This window comes from Tamandua tetradactyla, chromosome 11, assembly GCF_023851605.1.
Source record: "Tamandua tetradactyla isolate mTamTet1 chromosome 11, mTamTet1.pri, whole genome shotgun sequence".
Lineage (NCBI taxonomy): Eukaryota > Metazoa > Chordata > Mammalia > Pilosa > Myrmecophagidae > Tamandua > Tamandua tetradactyla.
Genome location: NC_135337.1, coordinates 252,889 through 271,639, shown reverse-complemented (window position 1 = coordinate 271,639; position 18,751 = coordinate 252,889). Strand labels below are relative to the sequence as shown.

Genomic DNA, 18,751 nt, shown 5'->3' with positions numbered 1-18,751 from the left:
AGCCTTCACAGGGAAGATCAAAGAATGAATTGTGATGTTAAGCTGTTAGAACATAGTGTTCATTATCTTTTAGTACTCTGACAGGATTGGCCCAGGTCATTGGAAATATGCTGGCATGGACTTGCAGATACCAAGAGATAGTGCAGGTGCACCCTGCCCCTGTTCACCTTATCTGCAGAGGTTAGTGATGCTCATTGCTCATGCAGAACGCTTCCTCTGCAGATCCATCCTCAGAAGAGGCCCTTTGGTCTTAGAGTAAGAACTTGAGATAAAGATCTGTGATTTGTCACTGAGAATCCAGACACCTGACTTCTTGGCACAGCTCCTGTCAATGAATAGCTGACAAGCCACTTAATCTCTTGGGAGCCCAGGTTACTCATCTATCAAGAGAGAAGCTTGAATGGCTTAGTTACTGTGACCAGGGTCATAACTAAATGTTGAAGTTGTCTAGTGTGTACAGATTTTGTGAAACCCAGGCAGTTATTATGGTAGGCCTTTTGTTTTCAAGTGAATAACTATTATGAAGTGCTATACTTTGAGAAGAACTCAGTAATATGGGCCACAGGTTTGGGATGAAAACAAGGTGGACATCTGTTATTCTAATGGATGTAGAAAGGGAGAAATTGCCCTAGACTTGTGCTGTCCCATATGGTAGCCATTACCCATGTGTTGCTAATTTTGTTTTAATTAATTTAAATTAAAATTTAAAAATTCAATTCTTTAGATACAGTCACATGAACTGCTCAGTAGACACTATGCTCATATGGCATTGTCATCTTTTGCATGAATGATCTTAGCAGTGGAAACGAGTTAGCAGACCAGAGTTAGCCGACCAGAGTTAGCCTAATACTCAGGAGGACAGAGACCCTTTCAATGGTGGAAAAAATCGATTACACTTAACATTCAAGAAGAGGGAGTGCCACATGTGCATAGAGTCTACTGTGTCAGGCAGTGCGGTTAGAGAATGTTACTATTATGGGAGAAAGTTCTGTCGGTTATCATTGCCTTAGATCCTTTCCCAGTCCATAAACTGCATCTTCTTATCCCAAATGTTTGTGTTCCTGTAGTTTCTGTCTAGCTTTGGGGAGTGGAAAGATGGATTAAATCTCACTTGGACAAAGCAGTGTGAGAAGTTCTACAGGCAAAGGGCATTGTTATTGTATGAGAGTTTGGGAGAAATGGCAAGGAGGGGTGGCTAGAGAAGGAATTAGCAAACATCTGAACCATTCTGTACCTTGAGTCTTGATTAAACCAGACTATCTGTAGGACCAGAGGCCCCAGAGGGGAGCTCCTCATAGGCATTGTCATCTTTTGCATGAATGATCTTAACAGTGGAAAACAGTGAGCAGACCACAGTTGGCCTAATACTCGGGAGGACAGAGACCCTTTCAGTGGTGGAAAAAGTTGGTTATGCTTAATCAACATTCAAAAAGAAGGAGTTGAACTTGGACTGCCCGTCAGTGGTAAGCATGAAGTAATTCAGGCTTTTTGGGAATAGGTGAGCAGAGTAACTACTTTATCTCTACTGTTTGCCCCTTAGTTATAGGTATAGATCTTTGCTGTCAAGGCCAAGCTATGTTTTTAGGATTAGTTTGAGGATTTAGAAGAAAATATTGGTGATACAGGGAGAAGGCTTTCATATAATTTTGTCACATTCTGTTGGTTCTGCCTTTTCTGTAGGCCCCACTGCCTAGGGGCATGCATATGGGAAAAAGAAGAATCCGAGGTGGGGGCCAAAAAGAATGCAATTTTAGTAACTGTCAGAAAGCCTTCTGTGGAGGGAGTCACTTTTCTCTTCTGTACTTAACTTCCAGGTACAGCTTCAGGGGATGACATCGAAGATGCGAGCACTGAGTTCACTGACAGTATTGAGGAGGAGGCTGCACACAATAGCCACCAACATGTAAGTCAGTGTCAGGTCCTGGGGGCTCCAGGGTGGAAGGCACAGAGCCCTCCTAGGGTCTGATGGTCCCCTGTAGCCTTTGTGGATGTGGAGCAGAAAGATATATTTTAATATAAAACAATTCTCAGTCTTCTTCCTGCCCTCCCTTAGCTTCCTCTCCATTTTTCTCTCTAATTCACCCTATTGTCTCCACTTCTTCTCTTTTACTGCTACTCCCAGCCCCATTCCTACCCATCTTTACCCCTACATAACATCTCTAGCTATAGCTTCAAAATAATTTTTACTTACGAGAAGAAAATGGCACTTCCCTCTTAGGTTTTTGTAACTGAAACATACCACAGGAGACAGGAAATCATCATAGTGCTGCTTGGGGACTGGCAGGGCATAAGACTCAATTGAGTAGACTGCTATCTGAGAAACTCCAAGAGGATTTGAATGTTTCCCAAAGTAGGGATCTTTCTTTGTGCAATCTCATTATACGAAAGAGAACTTTGTTGTTCAATCTGACATACCTCCCAGGACATGATGACTTGGTGCCCAGCAAATGGCAGTTCAAGAGCAAGGCATTGTCAGACCCCACAACTTGGCCTCCAAGGCTGAAACACTGCTCCCATCTACCATCAGTGAAGGTATAACAAGCATGTTCTCAAGTCCAAGAGTGAAATTCCTGGACCATGGAGTCTAAGTCACTGCTAGTGATCCGACAGCACTCACTGAAATCCAACGTGTCTCTACCTTTCTCAGTGACATTTAGCAATCACATCTCCAGTACAGATCATGGCCATGATTCTCTGAGTTGTAAAGGAAAAAGTGGAATATTGGTACCTATTTTTTTTTTTGCAGAAATTGCCAGGCTTTTTTAGTCAACGCACTCTGACTATGCTGGGAATATTAGGAAAGCTGTAGAGGAATTGAGGATTTCTGGATCTACTTCATTATCTACTTTATAAGAAAAGAAAGATTATCTAATAAACTAATGGAGAAAAGCACAATTGAACAGTCCCCAAATCTCACAGGATTTGTCACTATCTTTGGCTCTTACAGACACGAGTATTTGTCTGGGATACCTCATGTCCTCAACGTAGTCGCTATCTTCTACCAAGACTCCATTCTTGTTGATGTAGCTTATCTTGTCCTCGCTTTTTCCATGAGTTTCTGCATGAGCTCTATTTCTCCTTTTGCTTGAACTTTTTCTTCTCAATCCTCCTCACTGAGATTTGTTACCTTAACTGTATACTACTGCCTCTCCAGACACATCCCTCTGCCCCTCATTCCCTGACTTCACTGAGAATCTTGGGCAAGAAAGAGGGACCTGCATTATGAGAAATTGTCTACTCTAAGACAGAGCTAGGTTAGGATGTTGGCTTGTCACTGAATTAGACAGAATTTCAGAATAAATAAACACCACAGGTATGAGGAGAGTGAGATTCTGATTAACATGGTCTAAACTATCCTTTGTAGTATAAGTCTTACACTCTAAGTCTCAGTTATAGGCAAAATGATTTGTAATTTCTTCCTCAGCCTTCTTTCTGTAGCCTAGCATGTAGAAAATTATCAGAACCCATTCTGAAAAAGTCAATCCAACCCAGGACTAACACTTTACTATGGGCCGTTGTTATTCCCTCACAATGCTTGCTGCATTACTTTGCACAGATACTAAGTAAATTATGAGTTAACAAACTTTGGAGTAGACTTGATTCATGACAGACAAAGTTTATAGATAAAAAATCTCTTGGGTAAGCAGTTAATTTTCTTTTCATCATCTTTTCTTAAAAACTGACCTTCAGTTTTGGAGAGTAAAAACTATGGTGTATGGAATCTTTGTAAACTAACTTCAACTTTTCTGGAGTTTGAGAGTGTGACTCACCTGCTGCTAATTAAATAAAGCTTGTTTGCCATAACTTTTTGTGTCCAGATTCTCAAAAATTTGTTTCTAGGGTGATGATCCCTTAAGGTTAGATTATAAGATCCTCCTTGTTGTGTCCTTGAAAATGGGACTTTATTCTTGACACCAAGCTTCCCCCCTACTTCAAATAAACACACACCACTACTACAGACACACCTAACTTTACTCCCAAGGTAAGAACCACCTTTTGACCAAAGCAAATTGTATCCTCCTCATTTTTTGATTCACGCACTTCAGAAAGACTCTGATATGGTCCTCATAGTAATTTTCTCCACATATCTCCTGAAAAATTCCATTCTCAAGCATATAAGGTCTACAATAAGTACCTGAGAAACTTGTGTGAATGAAACAAAAGTGATCAACCAAGTCTATGTCCTTTCTCCATTTGATATTTTGCAATGGGGAAAAATTAATCAGGAATTAATATTCAAATACAGAGAAGGAGCAAAAAGTTATTAGACTAAGTAAGATGAACTTGAGAAAAGCGAAGTTTTAATGCCCTTAGGGTTGTCTGAGAACTGACTTACATTGTGAGAGATATCAACCAAGAGGGCAAAAAACAACAACAAAAAAAGCAAACAACCAGGGCAGTGCAACAGGGGCTCAGTGGCAAAATTCTCACCCACTATGCTGGAGACCTGAATTTGATTTCTGGAGCCTACCCATGCAAACAAACAAACAAACAAACAAAAAACCCCAACCATATACAAGCAAGAGATCTAATCTGCACACAGACCTTCATGGGACAAATGGAAAACCAACACACAAATGTTGAATAAGGCCATAAAAACAGTAGAACAAATGAATGTGGAAATCTGAAAAGACAACTTATTAGGGAGATGGTATTAGACCTGAGGGATTAACACTACTACAACAGATACTGGAAGCCATGGAGCTTTATTTGAGGAAAGAACAGAAATATTTTCTTTTTATAGATGATGAGGAAAAGCTAATAAAAAGGCTAGATCTAAGTTGATTTTCATACATTTATATTTTAATTTTAAAATAATAATTAGCAATAATGAACCGCTTTTGAAATGGAAAAAGGAAAACAAAAATTAGTCTGGGCAAAATAATCAGATTTCTATTTTCTCATTTAAAGTGGGAAATTTAACTAGATGGACCTTAAGGTCCCTTTCAGTATTAAAATTCGAGGGGTCCCAATTTCTTTTTTTTTTCTTTAAGAAATTGGTATGTTTAAACAATAGAACAAGGTGACATGTTTTCAAGAGGTACTTTGAAAATGGGTAGGCTTCAAGACATTATTTTTAAGCAGAAGGAACCCTTATAGTTTGGAAAAGAACAAATGTTCTCATATTTGAGGCTTGATGCTAATGTTCATTTCACTTTAGTTGGAGAGATTTTATAAAGAAAGCTAACACATAGTGAATGAGGGATGGAGTCATGCATGGGCTTTCAAAAGTGATTTTATCCAGTCTTCTTTATCTTGTCACAAATGCTTGGTAGTACATGAGGAAGGAGACATCACACTGACTAAGCCTGGCATAGAGACAGACATTCCCAACAACCTCTCAAATCTCAACCTCACAAGCCCTAGGTGAGACTGGATGCCTGGAAACTGAACAACTCTCAGATGACCACTTTCTTTCTTGCCAGGTATACATATCTTTTCACAACCTCAACTGCTGTGTTACTAGACGCTATTGCACATGCCTGCCATGAATCAACCACATACTCATGGTCCAAATTTTACCATGCATGTAGAGAGTGTCAGAAGCAAAGTTCAATGGCTTTGTGCCAATCCCTGCAACTCTATCAATTGGTGATCTAAACAAACTGTCCCAGGTCTTGTTCTGCTCAATATACTGGGGACCCAAAGGTGATATGAACCATAATTTTACAAATCCTTCCAAATTAGGGATGATTTATGGAGATGCCCATCAAATATTTGATGACTTCAATTATTGGGAAATATTTCTATATTACTAGAATGAAATTTATAAGTGACAAGTACAAGTCACAATACTTATAGAAAAGAAAGAAAAAAAGTTACCCACTAATAGCTGGGGGCAAGGGATGTGGAAAATTGGGAGGTTGACATTGACCCGAAATAAAACCCCACATTCTGCCACTGAGCAGAAGCCAATATGACAATGGGAAATATTAAGAATAACATCGGACAGACTGGCAAGAAATAGTTCTACTAAAATAGTCATATACTAAGTAGATTATCATGTTCATGTTTCAGTTCATATGCTTTTCTAATTTTAATGCAATTTTATTGATATATATTCACATACATTGTAATCATTCAAAGAGTACAACTAGTGGATCACAGTAGTGATACAGTGCATTCATCATCACAATCGACTTTTTTCTTCTTTTTTGTGACAAATAACATATTTTAAAAAGCAACAAATTTCAAATTGTAGAACAGAATTCAGAGTTTGGTATGGGTTACAATGCCACAGTTTAAAGTTTTTACTACCGGCTGCTCCAAAACAGTGGAGACTAAAGGAAATATCAATATGATGATTCAGTAATCAAATTTATTTGTTAAACCCTACCTTCTCTGTATAACTCCACCATCTCCTTTGATCTTTCTCCCACTCTTTAGGGATGTTTGGGTTATACCCATTCTAACTTTTTCATGTTGGAAGGGGATGTCAATAATATAGGATAGAGGGATGGAACTAGTTGATGTCCTGTAGAGGCTGGCCCCTCTGCATTTCAGGACTTGTCTGGCCTAGGAGCCCATCCAGAGGTTGTAGGTTTCTAGAAAGTAATCCTAGTACTTGAAACCTTTGTAGAATCTCATTTAAAGCCCTAGGTATTCTTTAAAGTTGGCAGGAATTGGTTTGGTTAGGGCTTGGCAAACTATGATAGGTAGCAATGTCTAGCTGAAGCTGACAAATGAATGACCTTCAGAGTAGCCTCTCAACTCTATTTTAACTCTCTCAGCCACTGATACCTTATTTGTTACTCTTCTTTTCCCCCTTTTGGTCAGGATGTGGTTGTCGACCTTATGGTATCAGGGCCAGGCTCATCCCTGGGAGTCATCTCCCACACTGCCAGGAAGACTTTTACCCCAGGATGTCACATTCCATGCAAGGAGGAGGATAATGATTTCACTTGCAGAGTTGGGCTTAGAGAGGGAGAGGCCACATCTGAGCAACAAAAGTGGTCCTCTGGAAGTAACTCGTAGGCATAATTCATAGGCTAAGCTTCTCCACTACATAAATAAGCTTCACAAGAGCAAGCCTTAAGATCAAGGGCTTGGCCTATTGACTTGGGAGTCTCTAATGTTTGACACAGTATCAAGGGTTTCCCTGGGGGTAAAGTTTAATAGTTCCATATTTTTTCTCCCATCCCTCAAGGAACTTTGCTAATACTTTCTGATTATTAGCTTAACATATTCTGGAATGTACCCAGGCATTACACCAAGCCATATAAGACTACAGGCCCTCTTCCCCATTCTGGGCTCCCTGTGTCTGGGTTGTTTAAATGGTCTGTCCAGACAGGTTGGGCTAGACTATGTGCCACAGAAAATGTCAGTTCTGGACAAAATAAACCTTTCTTCCTTTCATCTTATAGCATAGGTGAACTTCTGAAATATAGACATTGTCTTCCTTACCCCTGTATTCTGAATTACCTTAACCCTGACCTGATTGGTTTAATTTTTCTCTCTAAATACCAGGTTGTTCATATGTAGCACAGCCTCTCAAAATCTAGAGATAACTATACTGCTCCAGACTAAATGTGACTGCTTATAGTCTAGGCCCCAATTTTCTTACAGATATTTTCTAAACGAGACAATACAATATTTGCTCTTTTGTTTCTGGCTTATTTTGCCTCACAAAATGTCCCATAGTTTCATTCACAATGTTGCATGCCTTGCAACTTCATTACTTTCTATAGCTGCACAGTATTTGATCATATGTATATACCACCATTTGATGTTCTACTTCTCAGTTAGTATATTCTTCAGCCACCTCCGTCCTATTGGGCATCATGTCTAATGTCCAAATTCAACATTCCATCAACACTATCAATTTTAGACAATTTCATTGTTCTCAAGAGAAAAATAACCAATAAACACACCCTCACTAAATAGAAAATCTAAACCTCCCCTTAACCCTTGTCCCTCCCCCCATTATTTACTCCTGGTGGTGTTGTGGTACTGTTGATCTTTTCCTGTTAAACATAGCCCATAGCATGCAACAGCAGATTTCCCCATGCCCAAATATTATACCCACTTTGTACAAGATTCATACTTTTGAAGTAGTTCATGCAAAAACTTATTTATATTTGTAATGTTAATCAGTGGAACATGGGTCTGTACAACCCCTTCAATCATATTCACCTTCAATATGGCAATATTACTTGTAAGCCCATCAATGAACCACCTTCACTTCTATCTGTTCCCTTACATTTAAGTTCAACCTCATTAGCTAAAGGTTCACCCTTCTCTAGTTTTTGTGTCTTTAGGTACCCTATATCCTGTATTATAAGCCTCTGACTTTACCTTTACCATGGTCATAAAAGCAAAATCATATGGTATCTATCCTGTTGTGTCTGGCTTATTTCACTCAGCATCATATCCTCAAGGCTCATCATCTTGTCATGTGCTTCAAGACATCATTTCATCTTACTGCTGCACAATATTCCATCTTATGTATATACCATATTTGTCTGTTGATGGGCATTTGGATTCTCATCTTTTGGTGATTGTGAATAATGCTGCTATGAACGTTGGTGTGCAAATGTCTGTTTGCATCGTTGCTTTCAGCTCTTCTGAGTACGCACCAAGTAGTGCTATTGCTGCATCATAAGGCAACTCGATATTTAGTTTCCTAAGGAACCTCCAAGCAGTCTTCCATAGTACCTGCAACATTGTACATTCCCACCAGCAGTGCATAAGTATTTCAGTTTCTCCACATTCTCTCCAACATTTATAGTTTCCTGTTGGTTGAATAACAGCCATTATTACAGGTGTGAGGTGGTATCTCATTGTAGTCTTAATCTGCATTTCCCTTATAGCCAAAGAAAATGAGCCTCTCTTCATGTGCTTTTGAGCCATCTGTATTTATCCTTCATAAAAAAAGCATATTCATATCTTTAGCCCATTTCATCATTGGGTTGTTTTTCTTTTGTTGTTAAGTTGCATGACGATTTCTTTCTATATACAGGAAATCAAACCTTTTTCTGATATGTGATTTCCAAATATTTTCTCCCATTGAGTTGGCTGCCTCTTCACCTTTTTGACAAAATCTTTTGAGGCACAAAAGCATTTGATTTTGAGGAGTTCCCATTTATCTATTTTTTCTTTCATTGCTTGTGCTTTGGGTGTAAAGTTTAGAAAGCTACCTCCTATTACTATGTCTTGAAGATGTTTCCCTACATTTTCTTCTAGGACTTTTATGATACTGGGTCTTATATTTAGGAGTTTGATCCACTTTGAGATCATTTTTGTATTGGGTGTAGGGTAAGGGTCCTCTTTCATTCTTTTGGCTATTAATATCCAGTTCTCCCATTCCCATTTATTGAAAAGACTGTTTTGTCCCAGTTCAGTGAATTTGAGGGCCTTGTAGAATATCAGTTGACGATAGATTTGGTGGTCTATCTACACACTCTCAATTTAATTCCATTGGTCAATAATTCTATCTTTGTGCCAGTGCCATGCTGTTTTGACCACTTTGGCTTTATAATAAGTTTGAAATCAGGAAGTGTTAATCCTCCCAATTCGTTCTTCTTTTTAAGGATATTTTTAGCTATTCAGGGTCTCTTTCCCTTCAAATGAATTTGGTAACTAGCTTGTCCAAGTTTTAAAGTACGTTGTTGGAATTTTGATTGGAACTACTTTGAATCTGTAGATCAATTTGGGTAGCATTGACATCTTAACTACATTTAACCTTTGATCCATGAGCAGGGAATGTCTTTCCACCTATTTAGATCTTCTTTGATTTCTTTTATCAACGTTATGTAGTTTTCTGTGTATAGGTCCTTTACATCCCTAGTTAAGTTCATTCCTAGATACTCTATACTTTTAGCTGCTATTTTGAATGGATTTTTTTCTTTAATTGTCCCCTCAGTTAGGTCATTGCTTGGGTATAGAAACATTACTGATTTTTGCACATTAATTTTACAACCTGCTACCTTGCTAAATTTATTAGCTCAAGTAACTTTGTTGTAGATTTCTCAAGATTTTCCAAGCATGGTATCATATCATCTGCAAATAATGAAAGTTTTCCTTCTTCCCTACCAATTTAGATGCCTTATATTTCTTTTTCCTGCCTGATTGCTCTAGCTAGAACCTAGTACAATGTTGAATAATAGTGGTGACAGAGGGCATCCTTTTTCTTGTTCCCAATTTAGGGGGAAAGCTTTAAGTCTCTTGCCATTGAGTATGATGCTAATCGTGGGTTTTTCATTTATGCCCTTTATCATATTAAAGAAGCTACATTTGATTCCTACTTTTTGAAGTATTTTTATCAGAAAAGGATGTTGAATTTTGTTAAATGCTTTTTCAGCATCCATCAAGATGAACATGTGATTTTTCCCTTTTTATTTGTTAATGTGATGTATTACATTAATTGATTTTCTTGTGTTGAACCATCCTTGCATTCCTGGTATAAACCACACTTGGTTGTGGTGTATAATTCTTTTAATGTGTCATTGGATTCAATTTGCTAATATTTTGTTGAGAATATTTGCATCTATGTTCATTAGGGAGATTGGCCTGTAGTTTTCCTTTCTTGTAGCATCTTTACCTAGTTTTGGTATTAGAGTGTTATTAGCTTCATAAAATGAGTTAGGTAGTGTTCTTTTTTCCTTAATATTTTGGAAGAGTTTGAGCAGGATTGGTGTTAGTTCTTTTTGGAATGTTTGACAAAATTCCCCTGTGAAGCCATCTGACCCTGGGCTTTTCTTTTTAGGAAGATTTTTGGTGACTAATTGAATCTCTTCACTTGCAATTGGTTTGTTAAAATCTTCATTTCTTCTTAAGTCAGTGTAGCTTGTTCATGTGTTTCCAGGAATTTGTCCATTTCATCTAAGTTGTTCAGTTTTTTGATATATGGTTATTCATAGTATCCCATTATGATTGCTTTTTATTTCTTCAGGGTCCATTGTAATGACCCCCCTTTCATGTTTGATTTTGTTCATTTGTATCCTTTCTCTCTTTCTCTTTGTCAGCCTTGCTAGGGGTCTGTTGATTTTGATTTTCTCAAAGGACCAATTTTTGATTTTATTGATTCTTTCTATTATTCTTTTATTCTCCCATTCATTTAATGCTGCTTTAATTTTTGTTATTTCTCTTCTATTTGCTTTGGGTTAGTTTGCTGTTCTTTCTCTAGTTTCTCTAGGTGAGTATTTAAGTCCTCAATTTTTGCTCTTCTTTTTTAATATAGGTATTTAGGGCAATAAATTTCCCTCTCAACACTGCCTTTGCCAATCCCATAAGTTTTGATATGTCCTATTCTCATTTTCATTTGTCTCCAGATAGTTACCAATTTCTTTAGCAATTTCTTCTTTAACCCCCTGGTTGTTTAAGAGTGTATTATTTAATCTCCATATATTTGTGAAAGTTCTGGTTCTTTGGTGGTTATTGATTTCAAGCTTCTTTCATTGTGATCAGAGAAAGTGCTTAGAATAATTTTATCTTTAAAACATTTTAAAGACCCATTTGGTGCCCCAGCATATGATCTATCCTGGAGGCCATTCCATGAGCCCTAGAGATGAATGTATATCCTGATGTTTTTTGGGGTGTAATGTTCTATATGTTTGTTAGGTCTAATTCATTTATCAAACTAAGTTCTCTATTTCCTTGTTGATCCTCTGCCTTATTTTCCTCTATAGAGGAGAGTGATGTATTGAAATCTCCTACTATTATTGTTGAAACATCTATGACTCCCTTTAGTTTTACCAATGTTTACCTCATGTACTTTGGAGCTCCTTGATTGGAAGCATAAACATTTATGATTGTTATTTCTTCTTGGGTGAATTGTCCCTTTTATTAATATGCCATATCCTTCTTTGTCTTTTATGTTGTCTTGACATTTAAAGTCTATTTTGTCTGATATTAATATAGCCTCTCCTTCTTTCTTTTGGTTACAGCTTGCGTGGAACATCTTTTTCTGCCCTTTCACTTTTGATCTATTTGTATCCTTGGGTCTAAGATGAGTCTTTTGTAAGCAGCATAAAGCTGAATCATGTGTCTTAATCCATTCTGCCAATCTGTATCTTTTAATTGATAAGTTTAGTCTGTTAACATTTAATGTTATTACTACAAAGGCATCTCTTGAATCTACCATCTTGTCTTTTGAATTTTATTTATCAGATCTACATATTCTTTTCCCTCTTTCTCTTTTTATCATTTAAGTTTCCCTTACTGGAGCTCTTCAGTTCTGTGCTCTCCTCCAGACTTCCCTCTCCTGTCTTTTTCTTTTTCCAGCAGATAGAACTCCTTTTAGTATTTCTTGTAGGACTTGTCTCTTGTTGAAAAATTCTCTCAGCATTTGTTTGTCTGTGAGATTTTTAATCTCTCCCTCACTTTTTTTTTTTTTAACATGGGCAGGCAACCAGGAATCAAACCCAGTCTTCGGCATGGAAGGCAAGAACTCCCCACTGAGCCACTGTTGCGTGTCCTCTCCCTTACTTTTGAAGGAAAATTTGACCGAGTATAGAATTCTTGGTTGGAAGTCTTTTTCTTTCAGGATCTTAAATATGTCATACCACTGCCTTCTCACCTTAATTGTGCCTGTTGAGTAGTCTGAACTTGGACTTATGTGGTTTCTCTTATATGTACTAGATCATTTTTTTCTTACTGCTTTCAGGATTTTCTGCTTCTCTGACATTTGACGGACTGATTAGTATGTCTTGAACTAGGCCTATTTGGATTTATTCTATTTAGGGTTCATTGGGCTTCTTTGATTTGTATATTTGTCTCTTATAAGGGTTGGAAAGCTTTCCCCCATTATATCTTCAACAAATCTTCCTACCCTTTACTCTTCTCTTCCCTTTTTGGGACACTGATGATTCTCATATTGCATGTTTCATTTTGTCCATCATTTCCCTGAGATCCAATTCACATGTTTCCATCCTTTTTGCCATTTGCTCTTTTGTGTGTTCACAATCAATTATTGTGTGCATGAGCAGTGTTGGGGTTCTGGGTGCAGGCGTCAGATGGTTGGGGCGTGGACTTGTTGGTGCCTGGGCAGACAGAACATGGGTATCCACATGTGTGTGTCTGGGGCCGAGGCACTGGTGTGCACTTCAGCAGAGCTGGGAGTGGAGCAGGGGTGCACGCATGCATGGGGTTGGGTGGTTGGGGTGGAGTAGTTGAGGGTTTGGGACATGGATGCGTGAGTGCTGGGGTGGGCAGGACACAAGTGTGTGCATGCACAGGTCTGTTGGGGCAGGGCAGGGTGCAGTGTGCAGAGCTAGGGGTGATAGTTGTGTGATTGTGTGGTCTGGAGCAGGTGTGGCACAGTTGCTGCTCAGGTGAGTGCCAGCAGGGGACAGGGACAGAGAGATGGGGGGTGAGGGGCTGGTCATGGGTGTGTGGGTCCTTGAGGGGTGGGACAAGAGTGTACACTTATGTGGGAGAGGTGGGTTGGGGTGAGGGTACTTGGAGCTCTGGGGGGCGGGCCTTGGGTACAGGGGCGGGGTTCAGATGTGTGGGGCATGGTGGGGGTCACAGGATCACGGGTGGGAGGGGGTGGTACATGAGGGTGGGATGCATTTAAGGAACATGGCTTTGCTTTACTTCCTAGTCCCTGTCTGCCTGTCTGTATACTCCTGAGGTCTCCAGGCCTCTGTTTGGAAAGGGGCATGGTAGGCTCTTTGCAATAGCTGGTGGTCTTCAGTTCTCCGCATCTCATTTTCTCAGCTTTTGCAATCAGGGCCTATGTGGTGTGAAAGACCTTCACAGATCACTTACAGCCTGCAATAGCTGCCCTGGTCATTTTTCTGCCATTTCTCCAGCTGTTCCTTGGAGCAGGGTGAGCTCGACTTATCCTATTCCACTATCTTCCTGGAAGTCTAGTTTGTACGCTTTTAAAATTGTGGAAAAACTGGTGTGGAGCCCAAGATGAATATAAGAAAGCCTAAAAGTTAAAAGTTTTCAATTGAAGAAAAACCACAAACTTACCTTAGTTGAAACATTAATGAGTAACTTTAAGAGGATCCTCCAGAAAATATAGATGTTGGGAAATTGTTTCTGCCTTCTTTCTGCTTCATATGCTTAGATTTTAAAGAGAGAGTTTAGCTGGCCACATAAGCAAAAAGGCAATTACCTAAAAATGAAATTGGCTTCTGGGCAGGGTGGCCTCACATACCTCATTAGTTGTAGGTGATTATCCTGCTGCCAGTGAAATAAAGCTTGTTTTGCTTTAACTGTGGCTCTACCCATATTCTGTGACTGAGTGCCCTGAGTCCTACCTCTTAGTCATATTTTTAGGAGCCTGAGCTACAGGGAGGGCCTTAGGCTTTGAGCTTTAGTGTCTTGAGCCATGAATTTTTTTTTTAACTTTTTTTTTATTGTGAAATATAACATATATACAAAAAAGCAAAATATTTCCAAGTACATTTTAACAAGTGCTTATAGAACAGATTTTAAAGTTTGGTATGGGTTACAGTTCCATGATTTTTCGTATTTTCTTTTAGCTGTTTGCTACAAGACACTGGAGACCAAAATAAATGTCAATATCAAGATTCAGCAGTTATGCTCATTTGTTAAATCCTATCTTCTCTGTTAGTCTCCTTTTTTTTTCTTTTCTTTTTCGTGAAAAATAACATATATACAAAAACCCAATAAATTTCAAAGTACCTTGCAACAATTAGTTGTGGAAAAGATTTCAGGATTTGATATGGGTTACAATTCCACAAGTTTAGGTTTTTACTTCTAGATGCTTTAAAGTTGGGCCATGAATTTTTTTCAGTTAAGGACTGAAATATTGTGTGGCCGATAAAGCTTCCTGATCTGGTGGGAGACTCTCAGGGAACTTTGTTCCCTCATAAAGAAAAGAACCATAGTGTCCACATCTCCCAGTCTTACTAGGTGTTTGCATTAGTTGTTATTTTAAAATAGTTTTTTGTGGAGGTGTAATTCACATACATAAAATTCATCCTTTCAAAGTACACAATTCAATGTTTTGTTTTGTTTTGTTCTGTATGCTCTATGGCGGGGTCACATTTCATTATTTTTCCATGCGAGTATCCCATTATGTCAGCCCATTTGTTGAATTTTTTGTTGGTTTGTTCTTTGTTTTGCTTGCTTGATTTTTTGGGGGGCGTGGGGGGCTGGGAAGTGCATGGACCAGGAATTGAACCTAGGTCTCCTGCATGGCAGTGAAAATTCTACCACAGACCTCCCCTTGCACCCCCCCAGTGATTTTTAGTATATTCATGAAGTTGTGCAACTATCACCATCTATCACCATCTATCAAATTGCAGAACATTTTCATCACCCCTAAGGAAAATCCAATACCAATTAGCAGTAACTCCCCATTACACTCTCTCCCAGCCCCTGGCAAATACTAATCTTCTTTTTGTCTCTATGGACTTGCTTACAATGGACATTTCATATAAATGAAAGTACACAGTATGTTGCCCTTTGTGTCTGACTTTTTTCAGTTAGTATATTTTCAATGTTCATTCATGTTGCAGCATGTAGCAGTACATCATTCTTTTTTATACTTGAGTAACAGTCCATTAAATGTATATACCACATTATGTTATTCATTTGTTGATGAGTGTTTGGGTATTTTGAGCTACTATGGATAATGCTATTGTGCATGCTTATGAACAAGGTTTTGTGTGAACATGTTTTCACTTCTCTTAGATATACCTAAGAATGTAATTTCTAGATCAGATGGTAAATCTATGTTTAACGACCAAACTGTTTCACAAAGTGGCTGTACCAATTTATATTCCACCAGAAATGTATGAAGTTTCCAATTTCTCCATATCCTCACTAATGTTATTATTGCCCATTTTCAAAATTTTAGACATTCTAGTTTGTGTGAAGTGTTGTTACATTGTGGTTTTGATTTGTATTTCCTTAATGACTGGTCATATTGAGCATCTTTTCATATTTTATAGGCTATTTGTATTTTTTTTTGCAAAGTATCTATTCTGATCCATTGCCCATTTTTAATTTATATTTTACTGTTTTTTCTTTAATTTTTAAAAACAATTATGTTTATAGAAAAACCATACAGAAAATGCAGGGTTCCCATATAACCCCCCCAAGTTTTTCTTATGTTAACATTTAGCATTAGTGTGGTATATTTGTCATAATTGACGAACTATTATTATTATAATTATATTATTAACTAAAAGGTATAGTTTACATAAGGGTTCACTCTTTGTATGCAGTTCATGGGATGTTAAAACGTTTTATTTTGGTAACATATATACAACCTAAATTTTCTCATTTTATTGGACTTTCAATTACACAGTTCAGTGGAATTAATTGCATTCCCAGTGCTGTGCCACCAGCACCCTACCCATTTCCAAAATTTTACCTTCACCCCAAACTTACAATTAGACCTTAACTTCCATTCCCCACCCCCATCTATCTCCTGGTAACTTGTATTCTAGTTTCTGACTTTATGAATTTCCTTATTTTAGCTATTTCAAATCAGTGAGATGATCCAACATTTGTCCTTTTACTTCACTCAACATGATGTCTTCAAGATTCACCCAATTTGTAGCATGAATCAGGACTTCATTCCTTTTTACAGCTGAATAATATTCCATTGTGTGTATATACCAAATTTTGTTTATCCATTTATCAGTTGACGGACAGTTGGGTTGCTTCCATCTTTTGGCAATTGAGAATGAAGCTGCTGTGAACATTGTTATGCAAAATCTGTTCAAATTCATACTTTCAATTCTTTTGGGTCTGTGCCTGAAAATGAGACTGCCAGGTCATATGATGATTTACTACTTAACTTTCTAAGAAACCACCAAATTGATTTACATGGCAGCTGTACCATTTTACATTCCCATCAACAATACACAAGATCTCCTATTTCTACACGTCTGCTCAAACACTTATTATTTAAAAAAAAAGTAATTGCCATTCTTCTTGGTAATGTGTATGAAATACTATCTCATTGCGGTTTATATTTGTATTCTTGATTGGCTAATGATGTTGAGAATCTTTTCATGTGCTTTTTGGCCATTACCCATTTTTATATTGGGTAGTTTGTCTTTTTCCTGTTGAATTGTAGCAGTTCTTTATATATTCTGGATATTAAAACCTTATCAGATATATAGTTTTCAAATATTTTCTCCCAATCTGTAGTTTGCCTCTTCACTTTCTTGATAATGTCCTTTTATGATACACAAAAGTATTTAATTTGGTTGAAGTCATATTTATCTATTTTTTCTTTGGTTGTTTATGCTTTTGGTTAAATTCTCACACTCCATTGTCTAATATAAGGTCCTGAAGATGATCTCCTAAGTTTTCTTCTAGGAATTTTATAGTTTTTGTTCTTATATTTAGGTCTTTGTACCATTTTGGGTTAATTTTTGTATATGGTGTGAGGTAGAAGTCCTCTTTCATTCTTTTCCAGTCTTCCCAGCACTGTTTCTTCCATTGCATGAACGAGGCACCCTGGTCAAAAATTAATTGACCATAGATGTGGCAGTTTATTTCCGAAATCTCAGTTCTATTCAGTTGGTTTATATGTCTGTCCTTGTCCTAATACCATGCCATTTTGATTACCATAGCTTGGTAGTAGGATTTGAAATCAAGAAGTGTGACTCCTGCAAATATGTTTTCCTTTTTCAAGATGATTTTGGATTGTTTGGGCCCCTTACCCTTCCGAGTAAATTTGATGATTGACATTTCTGCAAAGAAGGCTGTTGGGATTTTGATTGGGACTGTGTTGAATTTCTGTATCTCTTTGGGTTGAATTCACATCCTAACAATATTTTGTCTTCCAATTTGTGAGCATGGAATATACTTCCATTTATTTAGGTCTTCTTTAATTTCTTTCAGCAATGTTTTATAATTTTCCATACACAAGTCCTTTATATCCTTGGTTAAATTACTAGATATTTTATTATGTTGTTGCGGTTGTAAATGGTAATTTTTTATTGATTTCTTTTTCAAGTTGTTCTTTACCACTTATCACTGATTTTTGTGTATTGATCTCGTACCTTGCCACTTTCCTAAATGTATCAGCTCTGTCATGGATTTTTTAAGACTTTATATTTATAGGATCATGTCATCTGCAAATAGGTAAAGTTTTATTTCTTCCTTTCTAGTTTGGATGCCTTTTATTTATTTTTCTTGCCTAATTGCTCTGGATAGAACTTCCAGTACAATGTTGATTAGCAATGGTGAGTTTGGGCATCCTTGTATTGTTCCTGATCTTTGGGGAAATCTTTGTCTTTCACTATTGAGTGTGATATTAGCTGTAGGTTGAGGAAGTATCCTTCTTTTCTAGTTTTCTGAGTGTTTTTATAAAGAAGGGTTCTGAATTTTTGTAAAATGACTTTTCTGTGTAAATTCAGATGATCATATGATTTTTCTCCTTCATTCTCTTAATATGGTTTATTATATTAATTGATTTTCTTGTGTGAATTACCCTTACTTTCCTGGGATAAATCACACTTTTTGTGTTATATAATCCCTTTACTGGTTAGTTGTATCTTGTTTTCTAGTGTTTTGTTGAGGATTTTTTTTGCATCTATATACATAAGAGACATTGGTCTGTAACTTTCTTTTTTTAATATGTCTTTATTTGGCTTGGTATTAGGGTGGTGTTAGCCTCATAGAACATGTTAGAAAGTATTCCCTCTTCTTCAGTATTTTGGAAGAGTTTGAATAGAACTGGTGTTACTCTTTGAATGTTTGGCAAAATACACCAGTGAAGTTCTGGACTTTTCTTAGTTGGAAGGTTGGTTTGTTGATTACTGTTTCAAATTCTTTACTTGTTATTGGTCTACTTATGTCTTCTATATCT

At 37.5% G+C, this 18,751-nt stretch overlaps 1 protein-coding gene across 21 annotated transcripts in view; it reads left to right on the top strand.

The window, feature by feature from the left end:
- The window catches only part of PDE4DIP (phosphodiesterase 4D interacting protein), a 212,731-nt gene that overhangs the window by 156,082 nt on the left and 37,898 nt on the right, over nucleotides 1-18,751 (top strand). For 20 of the 21 annotated variants that reach the window (XM_077119707.1, XM_077119716.1, XM_077119715.1 and 17 more), the window contains one exon: nucleotides 1,815-1,903. In XM_077119707.1, coding sequence (XP_076975822.1) covers nucleotides 1,815-1,903 — 89 coding nt within the window. Of the gene's footprint in view, nucleotides 1-1,814; nucleotides 1,904-2,422; nucleotides 3,906-18,751 lie in introns of those variants that run through there. The other variant, XM_077119712.1, reaches the window with a different exon arrangement.